General features: G+C 61.3%; 2 protein-coding genes across 8 annotated transcripts in view; one reads left to right on the top strand and one right to left on the bottom strand.

Moving 5' to 3' along the window:
- Positions 1-9,661, top strand: part of NOXA1 (NADPH oxidase activator 1) — an 11,400-nt gene extending 1,739 nt beyond the window's left edge. For 3 of the 6 annotated variants that reach the window (XM_026457515.1, XM_026457517.1, XM_026457518.1), the window contains 12 exons: positions 1,472-1,554; positions 3,177-3,285; positions 4,101-4,235; positions 4,495-4,602; positions 6,006-6,065; positions 6,292-6,317; positions 6,452-6,557; positions 8,253-8,298; positions 8,428-8,830; positions 9,001-9,115; positions 9,210-9,324; positions 9,479-9,661. In XM_026457515.1, the coding sequence (XP_026313300.1) occupies positions 1,472-1,554; positions 3,177-3,285; positions 4,101-4,235; positions 4,495-4,602; positions 6,006-6,065; positions 6,292-6,317; positions 6,452-6,557; positions 8,253-8,298; positions 8,428-8,830; positions 9,001-9,115; positions 9,210-9,324; positions 9,479-9,615 (1,443 nt within the window). In that variant the 3' untranslated portion in view covers positions 9,616-9,661. Of the gene's footprint in view, positions 1-1,471; positions 1,555-3,063; positions 3,286-3,650; positions 3,760-4,100; positions 4,236-4,494; positions 4,603-6,005; positions 6,066-6,291; positions 6,318-6,451; positions 6,558-8,252; positions 8,299-8,427; positions 8,831-9,000; positions 9,116-9,209; positions 9,325-9,478 lie in introns of those variants that run through there. The other 3 variants (XM_026457516.1, XM_026457519.1, XM_026457520.1) reach the window with 3 other exon arrangements.
- ENTPD8 (ectonucleoside triphosphate diphosphohydrolase 8) lies at positions 9,619-15,068 on the bottom strand. 2 transcript variants are annotated; one of them, XM_023227689.3, is made up of 10 exons: positions 14,890-14,968; positions 13,285-13,430; positions 13,092-13,209; positions 12,359-12,509; positions 12,069-12,228; positions 11,721-11,951; positions 11,255-11,518; positions 10,961-11,071; positions 10,447-10,581; positions 9,619-10,343 (listed from the first exon to the last, which is right to left on the bottom strand). In XM_023227689.3, the coding sequence occupies exons 2-10, from the start codon at positions 13,408-13,410 to the stop codon at positions 10,152-10,154; spliced, it is 1,488 nt and encodes a 495-aa protein (XP_023083457.1). In that variant the 5' UTR covers positions 13,411-13,430; positions 14,890-14,968; the 3' UTR covers positions 9,619-10,151. The 2 variants fall into 2 exon arrangements, with proteins under 2 accessions (XP_023083457.1, XP_023083458.1); XM_023227690.2 differs by lacking the exon at positions 10,961-11,071 and having other exon boundaries at positions 14,890-15,068.
- Between the last annotated feature and the right edge of the window lie 1,736 nt (positions 15,069-16,804).

Below are 16,804 nucleotides of genomic sequence, written 5' to 3'. Positions count from 1 at the left end.
TGTTATCCAAGAAAGAGAATGTAATCATTAGACACCAGGTGGTTCAGCAACAAATCCTATGTTTGGAGCTAACCCAGTCATCTCGTGCTCATATGCCTGGTTTCACTACAGAGAGAGGACACGGTGAAAGTCAATACAACTAATCACAGCATATGCTATTAGGAATATAGGAACTTAGGAAAGAGGATGGAACAGCTATGATTCATAAAAACGATCATCTGAGGGGCAGGCCAGGGTGCAGAGGGTGTTGCTGGAACTGCTGTCTCTTGGTAGGAGCCTTGTGTGATGCTTGGGGAAGACAGGTGGGTTCTGCCGGCCCTGAGCAGCCACCCCACATCAGGGCTGCGTGCCTGTGCTCAGCCACCACACTTCACGCCTGTGTGAACTTGGTTCAGCAATGAGACCCCGCTCAGCCAGATTTGGGAAAGAGAGGCCATAGCACCCTTCCTGTCACACACATTTAACTGATGGCCACAGTCCCCGTTCAGAACATTCTATGTGCTTTCTGAGTCTGGTTTAAGGAAGAGCTGTGCTTTACACACAGATAAACCCATGAAGACATGTGTGTTATTCTTTCTGATTCTAGTAGATTTCTAGTGTGTCATTTTGCATGAACTATTCAAAAAGGATTTTTATTTTATGTTTTGAGACGGAATCTCGCTCTGTCTTGCAGGCTGGAGTGCAGTGGCATGATCTCGGCTCATTGCAACATGCGCCTCCCTGGTTTAAGCGATTCTGCTGCCTCAGCCTCCCGAGTAGCTGGGACTACAAGCGCGTACCGCCATGCCCAGCTCATTTTTGTATTTTTAGTAGAGACAGGGTTTCACCACGTTGGCCAGGCTGGTCTCGAACTCCTGACCTCGTGGTCCGCCTGCCTCGGCCTCCCAAACTGCTAGGATTACAGGCGTAGGCTAACATGCCCGGCCTGTAATGCAGTTCTTTAACTGGTGATTCTGGGATCTGGGCTGTGTTATCTCATCTCCAGTATGTGACATCCAAGGTCGTCTGAGGTCAGGAGTTTGAGAATCTCTTGAACCCAGAGGTGGAGGCAGTAGTGAGCCGAGATTGAGCCGCTGCACTCCAGCCTGAGTGACAGAGCGAGACCTCGTGTCAAAAAAAAAAAAAAAAAAAAAAGGATTTTTAAAAGACAAAAGTATAACCCCACCCCCCAAGGTAACTATTATTAACACACTGGAACACTTTTTTCCAGCCTCTGTCCTTGTGCTCACGGTAAACAAATCGATTTTAGCAGCACCTCAGTGGGCTTTGCACCCTGGATGGGTTGGGGTTGTGTGGGCTGTGGCAGCCTGAGTGGCAACAGCCCTGCCCAGGCAGGAGCCTCCAAAGGTCCCTAGACAGGAGCAAGAGGGGCTGATGGGATTCTGTGGCCCTGACACCGATCACACTGTATCCGTGATGCTGTGTGACCAGGTTACGGACCTTGGCATCCTGTGGGCATTTTTGTTCCCAGGCATTTGACCAAGCCGTGACCAAGGACACCTGCATGGCGGTTGGCTTCTTCCAGCGAGGAGTGGCCAACTTCCAGCTGGCGAGGTGAGTACAGGGGTGCCTTGTTCCTTCTCTGACGGCCCTTTGTCTCCCTGCAGAGTCCACTCCTGCACTCCCCCCGCCTCCCTCTCCACCTGCTCCCTCCTCTTGCCCACCCCCTCCTCCATGGTTCCTGGCTCCAGGGAAACCTGCGCAGAGACTGTGGCCCTCACCTCTGCTGAACACCACCCTTGAACACAGGTGGTCGGGTCCTCACTGCTCACCTGGGCCCTCTGCACCATGTCCCTTCCTAAAGGAGGAATGAGGCCGGCACGGTGGCTCAAGCCTGTAATCACAGCACTTTGGGAGGCCGAGACGGGCGGATCACAAGGTCAGGAGATCGAGACCATCTTGGCTAACCCGGTGAAACCCCATCTCTACTAAAAAATACAAAAAACTAGCCGCCCGCCTCGGCCTCCCAAAGTGCTGGGATTACAGGCTTGAGCCACCGCACCCTGCCAACATACATATTTTTTCCTTTTTTTTTCTAAGATGGAGTCTCTGTCTTGCTCTGTCGCCCAGGCTGGAGTGCAGTGGCCGGATCTCAGCTCACTGCAAGCTCCACCTCCCGGGTTCACGCCATTCTCCTGCCTCAGCCTCCCGAGTAGCTGGGACTACAGGCGCCCGCCACCTTGCCTGGCTAGTTTTTTTGTATTTTTCAGTAGAGACGGGGTTTCACCGTGTTAGCCAGGATGGTCTCGATCTCCTGACCTCGTGATCCGCCTGTCTCGGCCTCCCAAAGTGCTGGGATTACAGGCTTGAGCCACCGCGCCCGGCCAACGTATTTTTTCAAGCACAAATTCATGCACTCTAGCGACAGGCTCACGGGTGTGACAGCTACAAGCAGACGACAGTGCTTGTGAGGGGCTAGGTCAGAAGGGGGAAGACGTATGTGCGTAGACTCTGGATGGTGATTGTGTGCACCTGGCTTTATCACTGGTCATCAAAACACCAGGATGAACAACCCGTCTTCTAACAAGATCCATCAAAGGCTTCAGGGGCCACAACATATGCAGTCGCCCAGAGAGCCAGGATCTCAAGATATTTTGCCTTTCAGAAAGGCAGGTAAACGCAAAAGCCATCTCTTCCTTGACTGAGGAGCCCGCATTCGGGATGATGGCTGTGGGACTCTGCCTTTCTGGATGACCACCCAGACCCCTCTGGGGGCAGCCTCTCATTCAGATGGGCACGGGAAGCCCGCCTGAAGGGGAAGCGTTTCCGGCAGGCGCTGGAGAGCTCCAGCAAGGCTTGGAAGGAGGCTCAGAGTTTGGAGAGGTTGCCCCCTTGGGGTGGGGGCCTGTGAAGAGGGAGGGAAATAACCAGGGTGCTATGCACAGTTCAGAAGAGAGGCTTGGGGGCAGGCAGGGGCCCAGGAAGCTGAGTCTGAGCTGGGAAAATGCTGGAGCCCCAGCACACGGTGACCCCCACACCCACTCAGCACACATGTGCCTGGACCCCTGGCCCACAGTACCCAGACCTGAGTGTGGAGACAGGCACTGCACTGCCTTCCTTCAGGTCTCCTTGGAACCAGGTGTTGGGGGGCGCTGGAGCAGGGCTGGATGTGAAAACTGCCCAGCCCCAGCCCCGTCTCCGCTGTGCGCCGCTTAGGGGACCCCGGCTGCCCACAGGTTCCAGGAGGCTCTGTCTGACTTCCGGCTGGCCCTGGCACAGCTGAGGGGCCACGCTGCCATCGACTACACACAGCTGGGCCTGCGGTTCAAGCTGCAAGCCTGGGAGGTGAGGCCGGGCAGGGCTCACTGTGCTGCTGGCTGTGGGGTGTCCATGGGTGACGGCACCGTCACAGGAGGGCCCTGTGGACTGGGCAGTGTCTCTGCCCGAAGCTCTTGGTGCCATGGAATCCCCTGGCCACTCGTTGACCCACAGGAGGTTCTGGTGGCAGTGGAGGTGGAGGGACCATTTTGTGCTATTTCAGGCCACCAGGGGTGGCTCCACCCAGGAGGAGGGCAGAGGCGAAAGGCCGCTGGGTGGGCAGGGAGCAGGCAGGGGGTTGTGCCCACCCTCCACTGTGCCCCCAGCCCTTTCCTGGCTGCCTGGAACGTGTTGGCACTGAGGGAGGGGCACTGAGAGGGTCCCCCCACCAGACCCCGGTAACGCACCGCCCTGAAGCCTTCTGGGAATAGCATTGTCTTAGGATGGAAAGTTGGAAGGGAAAGCCCACCAGTGTGGGTCTGCAGCCAGGGTTAAAGTCAGGTGGGTGCCCGCCAGCCCAGGACACAGAATGGTGCAGGGGAGGGGCCGGGTAGGGGAACTGGGGGAGGGGACGGGTGGGGGGGACCAGGGGAGGGGCCAGGTGGGAGGATTGGGAGAGGAGCTCAGTGGGAGGATGGGGGAGGGGCCGGGTAGGAGGATTGAGGGAGGAGCTGGGTGGAAGAATTGGGGGAGGGGCTGGGTGGGAGGACTGAGGGAGGAGCTGGGTGGAAGAATTGGGGGAGGGGCTGGGTGGGAGGACTGAGGGAGGAGCTGGGTGGGGGAACGGGGGAGAGTCTGGGTGGGGATTCAGGCCCCTGCCATCACCTTGGCCCCACTCCCAGGTGCTATACAATGTGGCATCGGCACAGTGCCAGCTGGGGCTCTGGACAGAGGCGGCCGGCAGCCTAAGGGAGGCCATGTCCAACTGGCCAGAGGGATCCCTGAATAGCCTGGATTCAGCCCTGGACCAAGTGCAGGTGAGGAGTGCCAGCCCCGTCATGGTTTTGGGCTGGTGCCTACCACAGCCCCTCAAGACCAATTTCATGAGATGAAGAAGCTTCTGGAGGGAGATGGCCCTAGTGCCCACTTTCAGGTGCCATGCGGGGGCTTCCTGTGGCCTGCGGGAAGGGGGCGGGGGGCCCAAGCAGCCCCTGCTGCTCCAAGGCGCAGGGGCCCTGCAGCTGCAGGCCTGGTTGGTCACTCCATCTGCGTGTGCTGGATGCCCACCCCCTCCAGAGACAGGGCTCGCTGCCGCCACGGCAGGTTCCCAGGGGCGAGGTCTTCCGGCCCCACCGCTGGCATCTGGAGCACCTGGAGCCTGTGGATTTCCTGGGCAAGGCCAAGGTAAAGATGGGGGCGGCGTCCTGGGGCATTGCAGCTGGTGCTGAGCCCTCAACCTGTGTTCCCAGGGAAGGAGGGGTGTGCAGTCCAGGCCACTGTAAAGGCCAGGAGGGTAGAGAGTGGAGGGTAGAGAGTGGGCCCACAGCCATCCTCAAACTGGCACCCAGGGCAGGGGGGCAGTGCCCCAAATGGGGCTGTCAACTTGGAGGCAGAGCCCACTAGAGCCAGCTGCATAGGAGGGGGCTCCAGCTCTCCCAACAAGGAACCTTCGGGTGCCACCCCCCACCCAGCCTGAGCCATGGCCACAGCCACAGCCTTGCAGCCTCCCAGGGTCCCTGCGTCTGTCTGCATCCCTTCGTGCCTTTGTGTCTCCCTGTGTCCCTGCCACAGATAGCGAGGTCCCGGGGGGGTCCCTGTGTCCCTGCCACAGATAACAACGTCCCAGAGGGGGTCCCTGTGTCCCTGCCACAGAAAGCAAGGTCTCATGGGGGCGGGGGCTGCAGTCCGACGGTCTGGGCCACGTCACGCCCACACTTGGGTCAGGGCCAGGCAGCACCCCTAGACTCACAGGAATGGGGAGCTGCTCACCCCCAAAGGCAGGGGGTGAAACGTGGAGAAGAACTCCTGGTGGACAAAGACTGGGTCACCCTTGGCTGGCCATGGCCCTGAGTGACCACGCCCCCTGACTGGTCACGCCCCCTGACTGACCACGCCCCCTCAGTTGCCTGCACTGCTCCCGGGAGGCCGACCCCAGTGTGGCCCAGTGCAGCTGCCCAGCGCGGGAGGCCTAGGGGTGGGCGAAACCGGGCTCTGAGCTGTGTTAATGCATCAACTTAGAGTCCGCATATCACAGTAGAGGGCTGTTTATAAGAAACAAAAATGTTTTTAAAGTTGTGCTAAACGTGGGCGCAGTGGCTCAGGCCTGTAATCCCAGCACTTTGGGAGGCGGAGGCGGGCGGATCACGAGGTCAGAAGATCGAGACCATCCTGGCTAACACGGTGAAAACCTGTCTCTACTAAAAATGCAAAAAATTAGCCAGGCATGGCGGTGGCGCCTGTAGTCCCAGCTACTTGGGAGGCTGAGGCAGGAGAATGGCATGAACCCAGGAGGCGGAGCTTGCAGTGAGCTGAGATCAGGCCACTGCACTCCAGCCTGGGCAACTGAGAGAGACTTCGTCTCAAAAAAAAAAAAAAGAAAAAGTTGTGCTAAAAGTAAGTTAATATTGCAGCAGATGTTTCCTTCCATCAGACATTTCCCTCCATGGTGGCAGACCAGGGCCGGGCGTGGGCAGCTGTTGCCCAGCCCCCCGGGACTTACAGCTGCCGGGTACGGTGGGGCAGGCTTCAGGGAGCAGACCCCACCGGGCCACTGATCCCTGACCCAGAGCCCCCACTGTCCCCTCCAGGTGGTGGCCTCTGCCATCCCCGATGACCAGCGGTGGGGTGTCCGCCCTCAGCAGCCACAGGTGGGTGTGCGGCCCCTCAGGCCCCACCTGGCCTCACCCAGCTTTGTGGGAAAAAAACACTACACAAGCTCGGAGTCCTTGGGCCGCAAAGTTCCTCTGATGGGAGGTGTGGGGTGGCCATCCCATCCCTGTGTGAGACCTGGGGAAACCACTCTTCAAAGTTCGGGAGGAGGGAGGGCAGCCCCCGACCCTTTACCAGAGCAAGGTTGTTGCTTTGTATCCACAGGGACTGGGAGTGAACCTCGATGCCAGGTAGGAGGGGCCAGCTGGGCCCTGCGAGCACATCCCTTTCCTGCGGGCAGAGGCCCTCACCATGGGACCATTTGGGCCGGGCACAGGAGGGCACTCAGATGGGCTGGGCCTGAGAGCCTCCCTCCTCTTCCCAGGTCCCCAATCATGGACTCCCCAAGAGCTGGCACCCACCAGGGCCCCCTCAATGCAGAGACAGAGGTCGGTGCTGACCGCTGCACGTCGACTGCCTACCAGGAGCAGGTTCATAGGCCTGGGCCTCTTCCCCTGCTGGGGGTCGGTGCTTCTGCTGCCTCTGCGGACCAGGGACCACAGTGGAACCAACACGAGGGTGGAGGGAGCAGCTCACTGCGGGGTAGATGGGGCCAGGCTCACCCGTGGTCCTGGCCCAGCCCAGCCAGATGGGAGAGTGCCTGGCTGTGCCCGAGGCGAGGGGGCGCTGGCCATCAGGGCAGGCGAGAGGTGGTGTCTCTCTCCTGGAGAGAGGAGAGTGGAGACATCCAGGTAGCCCTGCAGGCCCTCAGCCCCCAGGACCACCTCAGGCTGGCCATGGCCCCTCCTCTCCCACTGGGGTGGGAGTGACCAGGAGTGATCCAGCTGGGGACAGGAGGCAGGACAGCTCTGGAGGGGCCCCAAGGCTCCCGCCCCGACATGGAGGCCCAGCAGCGACTCCATCTCCCCAGTCCTCCCAGACGCCCCTGGCACCTAGGGAGAGGCAGAGGAAGGCAGGAACCCAGCTGCTCCCAGGGTGGCAGCCGTGGGCGGGGGCTCTGCTGCAGGATTCAGGAGGCCCAGAGAAGGCACCTGCATTTCACGCTGGGCGCATCTGAGGATGTGGTCAGAAGCAGCCCCGGCACTCTGTCTTTACGGATGCCCACTTCCAGTTTAACTGTGGCATCCCAGAGGCAAGGGCGCCCTCCAAGCTCTGCTTCCCTCAATTCCCTCTGGGTCTGGAACTATTCGCCCAGTTCCAATGATGGGCCTTTAAGCCCTTATCCTTCCTAACCTAAGGCAACTTCAACCATCTGATAAATCTAGTAAGTTACAATTGAGGCCAGGGCACACCAGCTCATGTCCGTAATCCCAACACTGTGGGAGGCTGAGGTGGGAGGATCGCTTGAGCCTGGGAGGTGGAGGCTGCAGTGAGCCGTGACAGTGCCACTCCACTCTGGCCTGGGTGATACAGCAAGACCCTATCTCAAAAAAAAAAAAAAGGAAAGAAAAGAAAAGGCCGGGCGCGGTGGCTCACGCTGTATTCCCAGCACTTTGGGAGGCCGAGGCGGGCAGATCACAAGGTAAGGAGATCGAGACCAGCCTGGCTAACATGGTGAAACCCCATCTCTGCTAAAAATACAAAAAATTAGCCAGGCGTGGTGGCGGCCGCTTGTAGTCCCAGCTACTGAGGAGGCTGAGGCAGGAGAATGGTGTGAATCCAGGAGGCGAAGCTTGCAGTGAGCTGAGATCCGGCCACTGCACTCCAGCCTGGGCGACAGCGAGATTCCATCTCAAACAACACCACCACCACCACCACCTGACCCTCAGGGTCCAGCCAGTGCCAGGCTGTGACTTTGTGACTTACAGGCGGTGAACTCGTCCCCTCCTTGGTGCCCAACTCATGGCGCACAGTTAATGTGCAGCCCACACAGAGGCCGGGGGCCAGGGACTGGGTCCTCAGCTTCCTGGGGTCACTGGGGAGCCCACCCACCTTGAGCTGCCACCTCGGTGGGCCTGGGGGGACGCGGTGCTCCCTCCTGGTGACAGGCAGCCTCTAGGCCTGCAGGGACGCAGCCCCATCCTAAGGCAGCTGACTGTGGGCAGGCCACCTACTGGGCGCTGGCCGGGCACACAGGCCACACCCTTGCCGTGGGCTCTGCTAGGACAGTACCAGCCTTCAGCACCTGACCACCCCGGCCCACCCAGCCTGTGCTTCTCTTGCAGAGGCCCCAGGTGGAGCAAGTTGGCAAACAGGCTCCTCTCTCCCCAGGTATGGGGGTCCTCAGCACTGGGGTCCCCGGGTGAGGGAGGAAGCTGCTGTCGCACAGATGCTGGCTGCCCCTCCACCCACAGGGCCCACTGTGGGAGTGGCTGTGTCAGTCCTTACTCTGTCCTGCAGGGCCGCCAGCAACGGGGGGGTCTGGCCCTGGCCCCTGTGAGGACCCCGCGGGTGCTGGGGTAAGAGGCTCCAGAACCTTCACCTGTCAGTCACCTGAGGGAGGCCGAGGCCAAACCCCATCCCTCAGAATCAAGGCTTGCAAGCCCCCCTCACCTGCCCAGTCTCTGCCCACACCCCTCGGGCTGAAGACGGCCCTGACCAGACCCTGGGCCTCAGTGGCCATCCCTCCCCCTCCTGCCTGGCCCCAGGGAACAGGTGCAGGGGGCTCTGAGCCCCTGGTGACTGTCACTGTGCAGTGCGCCTTCACCGTGGCCCTGAGGGCGCGAAGAGGAGCCGACTTGTCTAGCCTGCGGGCACTGCTGGGCCAGGCCCTCCCTCACCAGGCCCAGCTTGGGCAACTCAGGTGGGCCAGAAAGCCCCTGCTGGCTGCGGCGGAGCTGGGCAGGGGTGGGGGTGGACTCTGCGCTGGGCACCGCCCCGACTGAGGCAGCTGCTGGAAGAGGGGGTGGCAGAGGTCACCGTCCTCCCTGCAGGCCCCACCCTGAAGGCCCCCTCTGAGAAACCTCTTTGCAGTTACCAAGCCCCAGGTGAGGATGGGCAGTGGGTCCCCATCGCCGAGGAGGAGTTGCTGCAGAGGGCCTGGCTGGACGCGGCTGCCGGCCCCAGGGGGCTGCAGCTGCAGTGCAGGGTGAGCCGAGGGCAGGGCAGGGGCACCCTGAGGGGCAGTGGAGGCCCCTTCTCCCAGTGCCCGGCCCGACCTGCAGCCCACTCTCCTGCAACAGGGAGCTGGGGGCCGGCCGGTCCTCTACCAGGTGGTGGCCCAGTACGGCTACTCAGCCCAGGGACCAGAGGACCTGGGCTTCCGACAGGGGGACACGGTGGACGTCCTGTGTGAAGGTAGGGTGGGCATGGCCCTTCCCAGGCAGCACTGGGGTACCCGGGGTGTGGGGGGCTTACGGCTTGGCCTATGCCATGAGCAGACATGGCACCCAGAGGCGTCTGGGTGCCACGTCTGGGTAGCGCCCTGCAGAGCCCAACGTCCCCCTTGCAGTGGACGAGGCATGGCTGGAGGGCCATTGTGACGGCCGCATCGGCATCTTCCCCAAGTGCTTCGTGGTCCCCGCTGGCCCTCGGATGTCAGGAGCCCCTGGCCGCCTGCCCCAATCCCAGCAGGGAGATCAGCCCTAGCAATGCTGTGTACATGATGCTTTTAATAAAAACAACCCTCACTGCAGTGTAACCCTCCAAGTGCGTGTGGGAGGCCGGGCTGGCCCAGGAGAAGCCCCCAGGTCTGGGCTCCTGCAGCATCAGGCAGAGCGGGGTCCAGGTGAGGCAGCTCCCTCCCCTCCGCCCCTCTCCACCCTTCCTGAGGCCCTGTCAGGAGCAGGACCCTTGTGCCTCTGTGGTCTTGCCCCCTTTGCAGGCAGTATGTGGCCCTGCAGTCACACAGCTTGCAGACACCATGATTCCTGACGGCCTGTGTGCAGAAGGCAACAAGGGCCCTGGAAGCCCAGTGTGGGAGGGGGCGGGCGCCAGGGACGCCGGGAGGGGAGGCCACGCAGCTCTGTGTACAGCACCACCCCGAGGGTGCCCTGGAGGTGGCTGTCACCTGACCTTGGGCAGAGCCACAGAGCAAGGCCCCACAGGGCTCAGGGCTCAGGAAGGCTCCAGCATCGGGGACGCAGCTGCCTGTGGGCTCTGTGGGGGCCCACCTCCGCCTCCCACTAGTCCTGCAACCAGAAGAGCTGGACCAAGGCAGCCCCCACCACCGCCACCAGGGTCAGCACCACGAACACCACTTTGGCCACCCAGACGCCATAGCTCACTGCCCACAACTGAGCCGGTGCGTCGGCTGGAATCATCCCGGTCAGGTTCAGCATGTAGCCCAGTGTCCAGCCAATGTCCACACCGCCCGCCTGCAGGACACACGGCTGCTCAGGGCTGCGGGGCAGCTACCCCAGGGCCACGGCCCGCCCATGCCCACGACCCACCCGCGCCCAGAGGAGGCAGTCACCTGACCTGCTTTCGGAACTCGAGACTGGGCCAGGTCTCCTCGCTGAACCTGTAGCCCTCATGCAGGAGGATGAGGATGTACAGGCCTGAGGCACAGTAGTCTCGCAGCCAGCGGTCCTGCCCAGGGTAGCTGGCCTCCACCTGGGGCCCAGGAGGCCAAGGCACCAGGTGAGGGTCCCCGATCCTCAGTCGTGGGGGGACCGCCCCATCTGCCCTGGCCAACCTGACACCCAGACAACCAGAGGGTGCTGGGCAGTGGTGGAGAGCCCCTCCCTGGCCCCAGTGACCAGTTAAATGGTGCGGGCTGCAGCCCCCTCTTGGCAGGCTAGAGACTGGGCCCAGCCGCAGCTGTGGCCACAGCCTCCTACCTGGAGTGGCACGGCCTAGAGCTGTCCTCTGCCCCTGCCTCCCCTGGCCCTGCCGGCCGCGCTGCCCAGAATGAGGCTCCAGCATCCTGCCTGGGGCAGCCCTGCGCCCTCAGGGACCCTCGCTGCAGCCAGGGAACCCAGGGCTCACCCACCAGTTTCCAGGGCCTCTGGCAAAACTCCCAGATGGTGGTGTTGACCGTGCTCAGGGACTGCCCGGAGGTGAGGTTCAGGAAGTGGAAGGTGTGGTAGAAGTTGGAGAAGGCCTGGGCGAGAAGGAGGCGGCTGTGCTTCACTGTGGCTACGCTGGGTCCGATCCCCACCCAACCCGGGCTCCCAGAGCCCCCACAAGCCAGCCTGGGCCCCTCCTGGGCCTGCTGCAGTCAGACGGGCACCTGGGGCCCCACAAGGAAGCCAGGACCCCTGGTGGGGGCGGCATGGGAGCTCACGTAGAACTTGCCCTGCAGCGGGGGCTGGTAGATGCCGTCGAAGGCACAGTCCTCCTGGCCCTGGCAGCTGGAGAAGTTGAAAAGTTCCCGGATGGCTGAGACGCAGGCCCCAGGGTTGCCTGTCCCTTCGACTGTGAGGTTCTGGGGGAGGCTCAGGGGGGGTGTGGTGTGGACACAGGGTGACTCATACAGTGGGGCCAGGGCCAGTGTGGTCTGGTAGCCGCTGAGGTAGCATGGGTGACGGAGTAGGGCAGCCGGGCGGCTCTGCAGAGGGCAGGAAGGCCTGAGCACCAGCCCCACACCCGCAGCCCTGTGCACACTGTGCCCCCTCCCTGGGGCTAGATGACCCACGCCAGCCCTACTCCCATACCCTGTGCACCCTTCCTGGGGCCGGATGACCCATGCCAGCCCCGTGCCCATAGCCCTGTTCCCACAGCCCCGTGCACCCTCCCCAGGGCCAGCTGACCTGCACCAGACCCACAAGGAGCCTGCTCAGCATCTGGTCCCGCCCAAAGCAGAGGTAGCTGTGAGTGTAGACGCTGTAGTTGGAGCCGTAGAGGCGAAAATCGGCCTGGGTGCTCTTGTCCAAGATAGGGCCCCCGGGCACAAAGGTGATCTGGGTGGAGGCGCCCCCCATGTCCAGGGCACCCACCAGTGTCTCCTCCGGAGGCTGGATCCATTCTCCAGTGAAGGAGTACTGGGCACAGAAGGGGCCACTCAGCTCAGAGCAGCTACCCGGACCCCGCCCTGGTCAGCCAGCCCCAGACACCAGCCCCTCACAGGCCAGCCCCCACCCTCAGGCTGCCTGTGGCACCTTGACCAGCGTCTCCAAGCCATAGTTGACAGTGATCCAACCAAAGGCACCTTCGTCCTGCCCAGCCAGGAGCTCGGCACCCCAAAAGTCCACGGGAGACCGGCCCAGGACCTGGGTGACTGCTGCAAAGATGTCCCGGGCCTGAGAGCTGTTCTTCTGCCTGGGCACAGAGGACCAGGGGCTGGAGCTGGCTGAAAGTCTGGGCCTGGCCCCACCCTGCCTGCCACGCTGGTTGAGACCGTGGCTTCTGCAACCATGACCTGTGGGTGCCAAGGCCATGCCCACCTCACCTGAGCAACCTCATGCCAGCCGTGGCCCCCAGAAACATGGGTGTTTTCCGATGCTGGGCCTCTGGGATCAGCACCAGCGCCTCCTCCAGGCAGCCCTGCAGGCTCTCACCAGCCTGTGCAGGGTCAGAAGTATAGGAAGAGATTCCAGGCCCTGGAACAGCAAGCCAGGGACAGAGCTCCAGACCCCACAGGCTGGCTGGGCTGAAAGGCAGCTCCCAAAGACGTGACCACCTCCTGACCCCTGGTGTGGCCACCAGCCAAGGGCTGCATGGAGCGCTCAGGCTAGAGGAAGCAGGAAGGACCCTAACCCAGATCCTCTGGAGGGGTGCGGCCCTGTCCAGACCTTGTTTTCAGACTTCTAGAATGCTAAGAAATAAGGTGCTATTGTTTTAAGTCCCCAACTTGTGGTAATTTGTTACCAGAGCCCACAGGAAACAAATTTGGGGCCTCCTGTTTTCCCCTCTCAAGATCCTGGAGTGCAGGACCCCCGTGGCTACCAACCTCGGCCACCAGCCCCACATGGTGCCAGGGTGGGGAGCACCAGGGGCCAGAGAGGGTCAGGGCCGGAGGCAGCAGACGCTGGGCAGACCCAGGCCAGGCCATGAGAATCTGACTGCTCACCGGGACCTCAGCTGTCATTGAACCTCTCCAAATCCTCTCTGTGCATCTGGGAAATCCCAACCAGGCAACAACAGGCAGATCCCAGCACCGGGCTGCAGAACTGCCCACTAACCTTCCACCTGGCAGGCCAGGGCCTGGCTGACCACACCAGTGCCATTCTCCTTGTCCGCCGGCCACTGATACAGGAAGAGGGACGTGTGGGAGGAGCCCGCATCAAACACGATGCCAAACTGGGGAGACAGTGGGATAAGTGGGAGGCAATACCTGTGGACCGAGCCCGGCCTCCCCTGCCGGCGGGCACGCACCTTGATGTCTGTGGGCAGGAGCACGCTGGTGGCCTCCACCAGGAGGAGAATGAGTGCAGTGAGGCCCGAGACCCCCGAGGCCCCCAGTATGGCCAAGAAGACCTGCTCCTTCCGGGACAGCCCCATGGCGCAGGTGGTCCTGGTTCCTGCGGGGGGACGGCCGTGGGCACCCAGGCTGCACTCGGTGTCCCCGCCCTGCCCTCCAGAGGCAGGGGCTTTGCTCCCCGTCTCCCTGGAGACGCACCCCTGGAGAGCCACTGGCCTTAGAGGCATCCCCGGGGCTCAGACAGCCTCCTGTGGCCAAGGACCACTCCCTGTGATCCACACGTGTTGGAGGTGCCACGGGCATCAGAGGGCCCTGTGGGGGGGGGCAGCAGGGGCCTCATCGGGAGACACAGCCTCAGCAGGATCCAAGTAGCCCCCTCGGACCCCCTTGGATGGGACTGGCGGAGCTGCCCCCACCATGTGATGGGGTCACCCTGTGTCCCCACCCTTTAGTCCTGCCTGTCCTGTGCCAGCCTCCCCAGGAGCAGCTCCAGCCTGCACTGGGGGCCCAGGGCTCTGCCTCCTCTCTGCAGCCCCCACCCCAGGCTCTCCTAGGGTGGGGTTTCTCTCTGGAGCCCTGAGGGGGCTGCCTGGGGACTGTTGCCAAGGGGTGGCGGGTGAACCCAGGGTGAGGCCAGTCATCCTAGGAAGAAGTGAGGCTTCTTAACGACATCGGTTTCTCTGGAAATCCAGCCCTAGGCTTCTCTAATCTGACTCTGCACCTTCTTAGCTGGCGCCAGATGGCCCCTGGGAGGGAGGTGGACCCAGGAATGCCATCTGAGGGGCCTGGGTTTCTCTAGCCCTGTGGCCCAGGTGTCCACCTCCTCCTCTGCCCGGATGCCCAGCAAGGGGTCTCAGCCCTCAAACTACCCCAGCCTATCCTGTGCCACATATAGCCCCATTTCACACCACTGCCCAAAGGAGTGGTCAAAGCCAGAAACTCCCTCCAAGGTCCTGGCACCTGAGCCCCATGTGACTGTGTCCTGTCGTGTTCCCCCAGGACACGTTGCACCCACACGGAGTGGCAGGCGTGGGTGCTGCCCTGGTCCTGACCTCGGGCTCCTGGGCACATGGAAAGTGGGACATGCTGTGGGGTCCTCACGCAATTCTGTATGTCGGGGGGATATAAGCCCATTTTAAGGAGGATAGATGACAGAGGCTCAGAGAGGACAGGTGGCCGGTCCAGTCCAGACAGGGCCCAGCCTGTGTCCCCAACTGGCACCCAGGCCACAGGCCACCTCCTAGGGACAAACAGGTGACAGGGGCCAGAAACACAGGGACTCCACACCCTGATGTAGCCACCTGAGACCCACAGGCCTGAGCCTCCAGGAAGGCAAAGAGGATGGGGCAACCTCCCCCACACTCAAAAAACCCCCCAGACCAGAACAGCCCCCCAGATCAGAACAGCCCCCCAGATCAGAACAGCCCCCTAGATGAGGACAGCCCCCTAGATCAGGTCAGCCCCCCAGACCAGGACCCCCCTCAGACAGAACAGTCCCCCAGACCAGGACAGCCCCCCAGACCAGGGCAACCCCCCAGGACAGCCCCTTGGCCCCTCACCTGGGCTGGCTGCCCACTTCCCGGAGCAGCAAGGAGGAAGCTGAAGCTGTGCTCAGGCGTGTCTGTGTCGGGTGCACCTGGCGTCCAGCCTCTCCCTGCCCCTGGGTCCCTGCCCCTGGGACAGCTGGGGTGGGAAGGGCGGGGCAGTGACGGCCTCCAGCGATGCGCTGTGCACCTGGCTCCAGGGCCCGCAGACCGAGGTCAGCGCCCAAGGTCGCCCCGCCCCCTCCACCCTTGGGTCCCCCGCCCAGGGTCTCCCCGCATCCCCCACGCGCGGGTCCGTCCCGGCGCCCAGGGTCGCCCCGCCGCCGGGGGTTGGGAGGCAGGAGAGGGAAGCAGAGGAGAAGCCTGGAGCTGCGAGGGACAGAACTGCGGGACCCCGCCCCGCACCGCCTGCAGCGCGCTCAGGGCCCCGGCCCGGACTTTGCCCCCCGCGCCGCCCGGCCCTGGCAGGTCGGAGTCAGGTGACCCCGAAGGTCCGGGCCCGGGGCGGGGAAGGAGGCGCCTGCAGCCCCGCGGCGTCGGCCGTTTCCCACTTGCAGCCACTCCGCCCTTCCCGCTCGCCGTGGGTCCCGGGGCAGCTGCCCAGGGTAGGTCCGCGCCGGCCTCTGGAGAGGCGCGGGGCTGGGGGCGGGTGGGGCGGGGCCGGGGCTGGGGGCTGGTGGGGCTGAGGCGGGGCCGAAGATGGACCTAGTCGGGGTCGGGCTGGGGCAGGGGAGGGCGCAGGGGAGGGCGCAGGGCGGGGCGGGCTGGGGCTGGGGGTGTTGGGGGGCGGGGAATAGGGTGGGGGGAGATGAATTCCTTTCTGTGTGAGATCCAAGAAGACCTCTTGGGGTGCCCAATCAGGACTCCCTTTTCTGGTAGCATATTTGGTGTCATGTTTGTGCATGTTTGTGCTTTTTCTTGGTGATTTCACTGTTCATAATGGTCTCTCAGCATAGTGCAGAAATGCAAGGAGGCTGAAATGCACCTTACAGAGAAAACACGCATTGGATAAGCTTCATTCGTGCAAGAGTTAGTGCTGTTGGCCATGAGTTCAATGTTAGTGACACGATACATATTAATTAAGGTGTCCTTAAACAAAAATACACATAAAAGAAGGTTTTATTAATATATTGACCATTTGACAAAAACGTGACCAGAAGCTTGCAGGAACGTAACTTTGCATTTCCCTTAGGAGCAATAGTTTAGCATATTCACTAATTCAGTGTTTGCAGCAACTTTATACCATGTAGCTTCCATGGATAGTGATAATCAAACGTGTTTGTTGAGGATTTTTGCAGTTGTGTTCAACAAAGTTTCGTAGTTTTCTTTTTCAGTCCTGGTTTCTGTATGGGGATAATGCTGGGCTTATAAAATGAGTCTGGGAAGTTGTCCTTCCTTTTTTTTTTTTTTTTTTTTTTTGAGATGGGGTTTTTTTCTCGCCCCCCGGCCCCCCCCGGCTAGAGTGCAATGGCGTGGTGTTGGCTCACTGCAACCTCTGCCTCCCGGGTTCAAGCGATTCTCCTGCCTCAGCCTCCCGACTAGCTGGGACTACAGGCGCCTGCCACCATGCCTGGCTAATTTTTTGTATTTTCAGTAGAGATGGGGGTTTCACCATATTGGCCAGGATGGTGTCGAACTCCTGACCTTGTGATCCGCCTGCCTCGGCCTCCCAAAGTGCTGGAATTACAGGCGTTAGCCACTGCGCCCAGCCTGTTGTCCTTGTTTTATTTTGTGGAAGGGATTTGAAGAATTTGTATTAAATTTCTTCTTTAAATATTTTGTGTAATTTGGTCATAAAACCATCTGAGTCAGTACTTTCTTGTTTAGAAAAGTTTTAAAGTACAAATTCAGTTTCTTTAACAGTTAATAGGATTGTTCAAGTTGTTTGTTTAATGAGTTTTGGTAGTTTGTGGCTTTCAAGGAATTGGTC

The sequence above is a fragment of the Piliocolobus tephrosceles genome, chromosome 14, assembly GCF_002776525.5.
Source record: "Piliocolobus tephrosceles isolate RC106 chromosome 14, ASM277652v3, whole genome shotgun sequence".
NCBI lineage: Eukaryota > Metazoa > Chordata > Mammalia > Primates > Cercopithecidae > Piliocolobus > Piliocolobus tephrosceles.
This window is presented reverse-complemented; position numbering and strand designations above follow the sequence as displayed.

What these genes read in the sequence shown, in the direction of transcription:
- ENTPD8 (XM_023227689.3), bottom strand. Translation starts at nt 13,410, where the DNA reads ATGGGGCTGTCCCGGAAGGAGCAGGTCTTCTTGGCCATACTGGGGGCC. An exon ending in TCCTTGTGGGTCTGGTGCAG is followed by an intron (nt 11,519 to 11,720) that starts GTCAGCTGGCCC and finishes TGCCCTCTGCAG; the next exon opens with AGCCGCCCGGCTGCCCTACT. An exon ending in CGCTGCAGGGCAAGTTCTAC is followed by an intron (nt 11,072 to 11,254) that starts GTGAGCTCCCAT and finishes CTTCTCGCCCAG; the next exon opens with GCCTTCTCCAACTTCTACCA.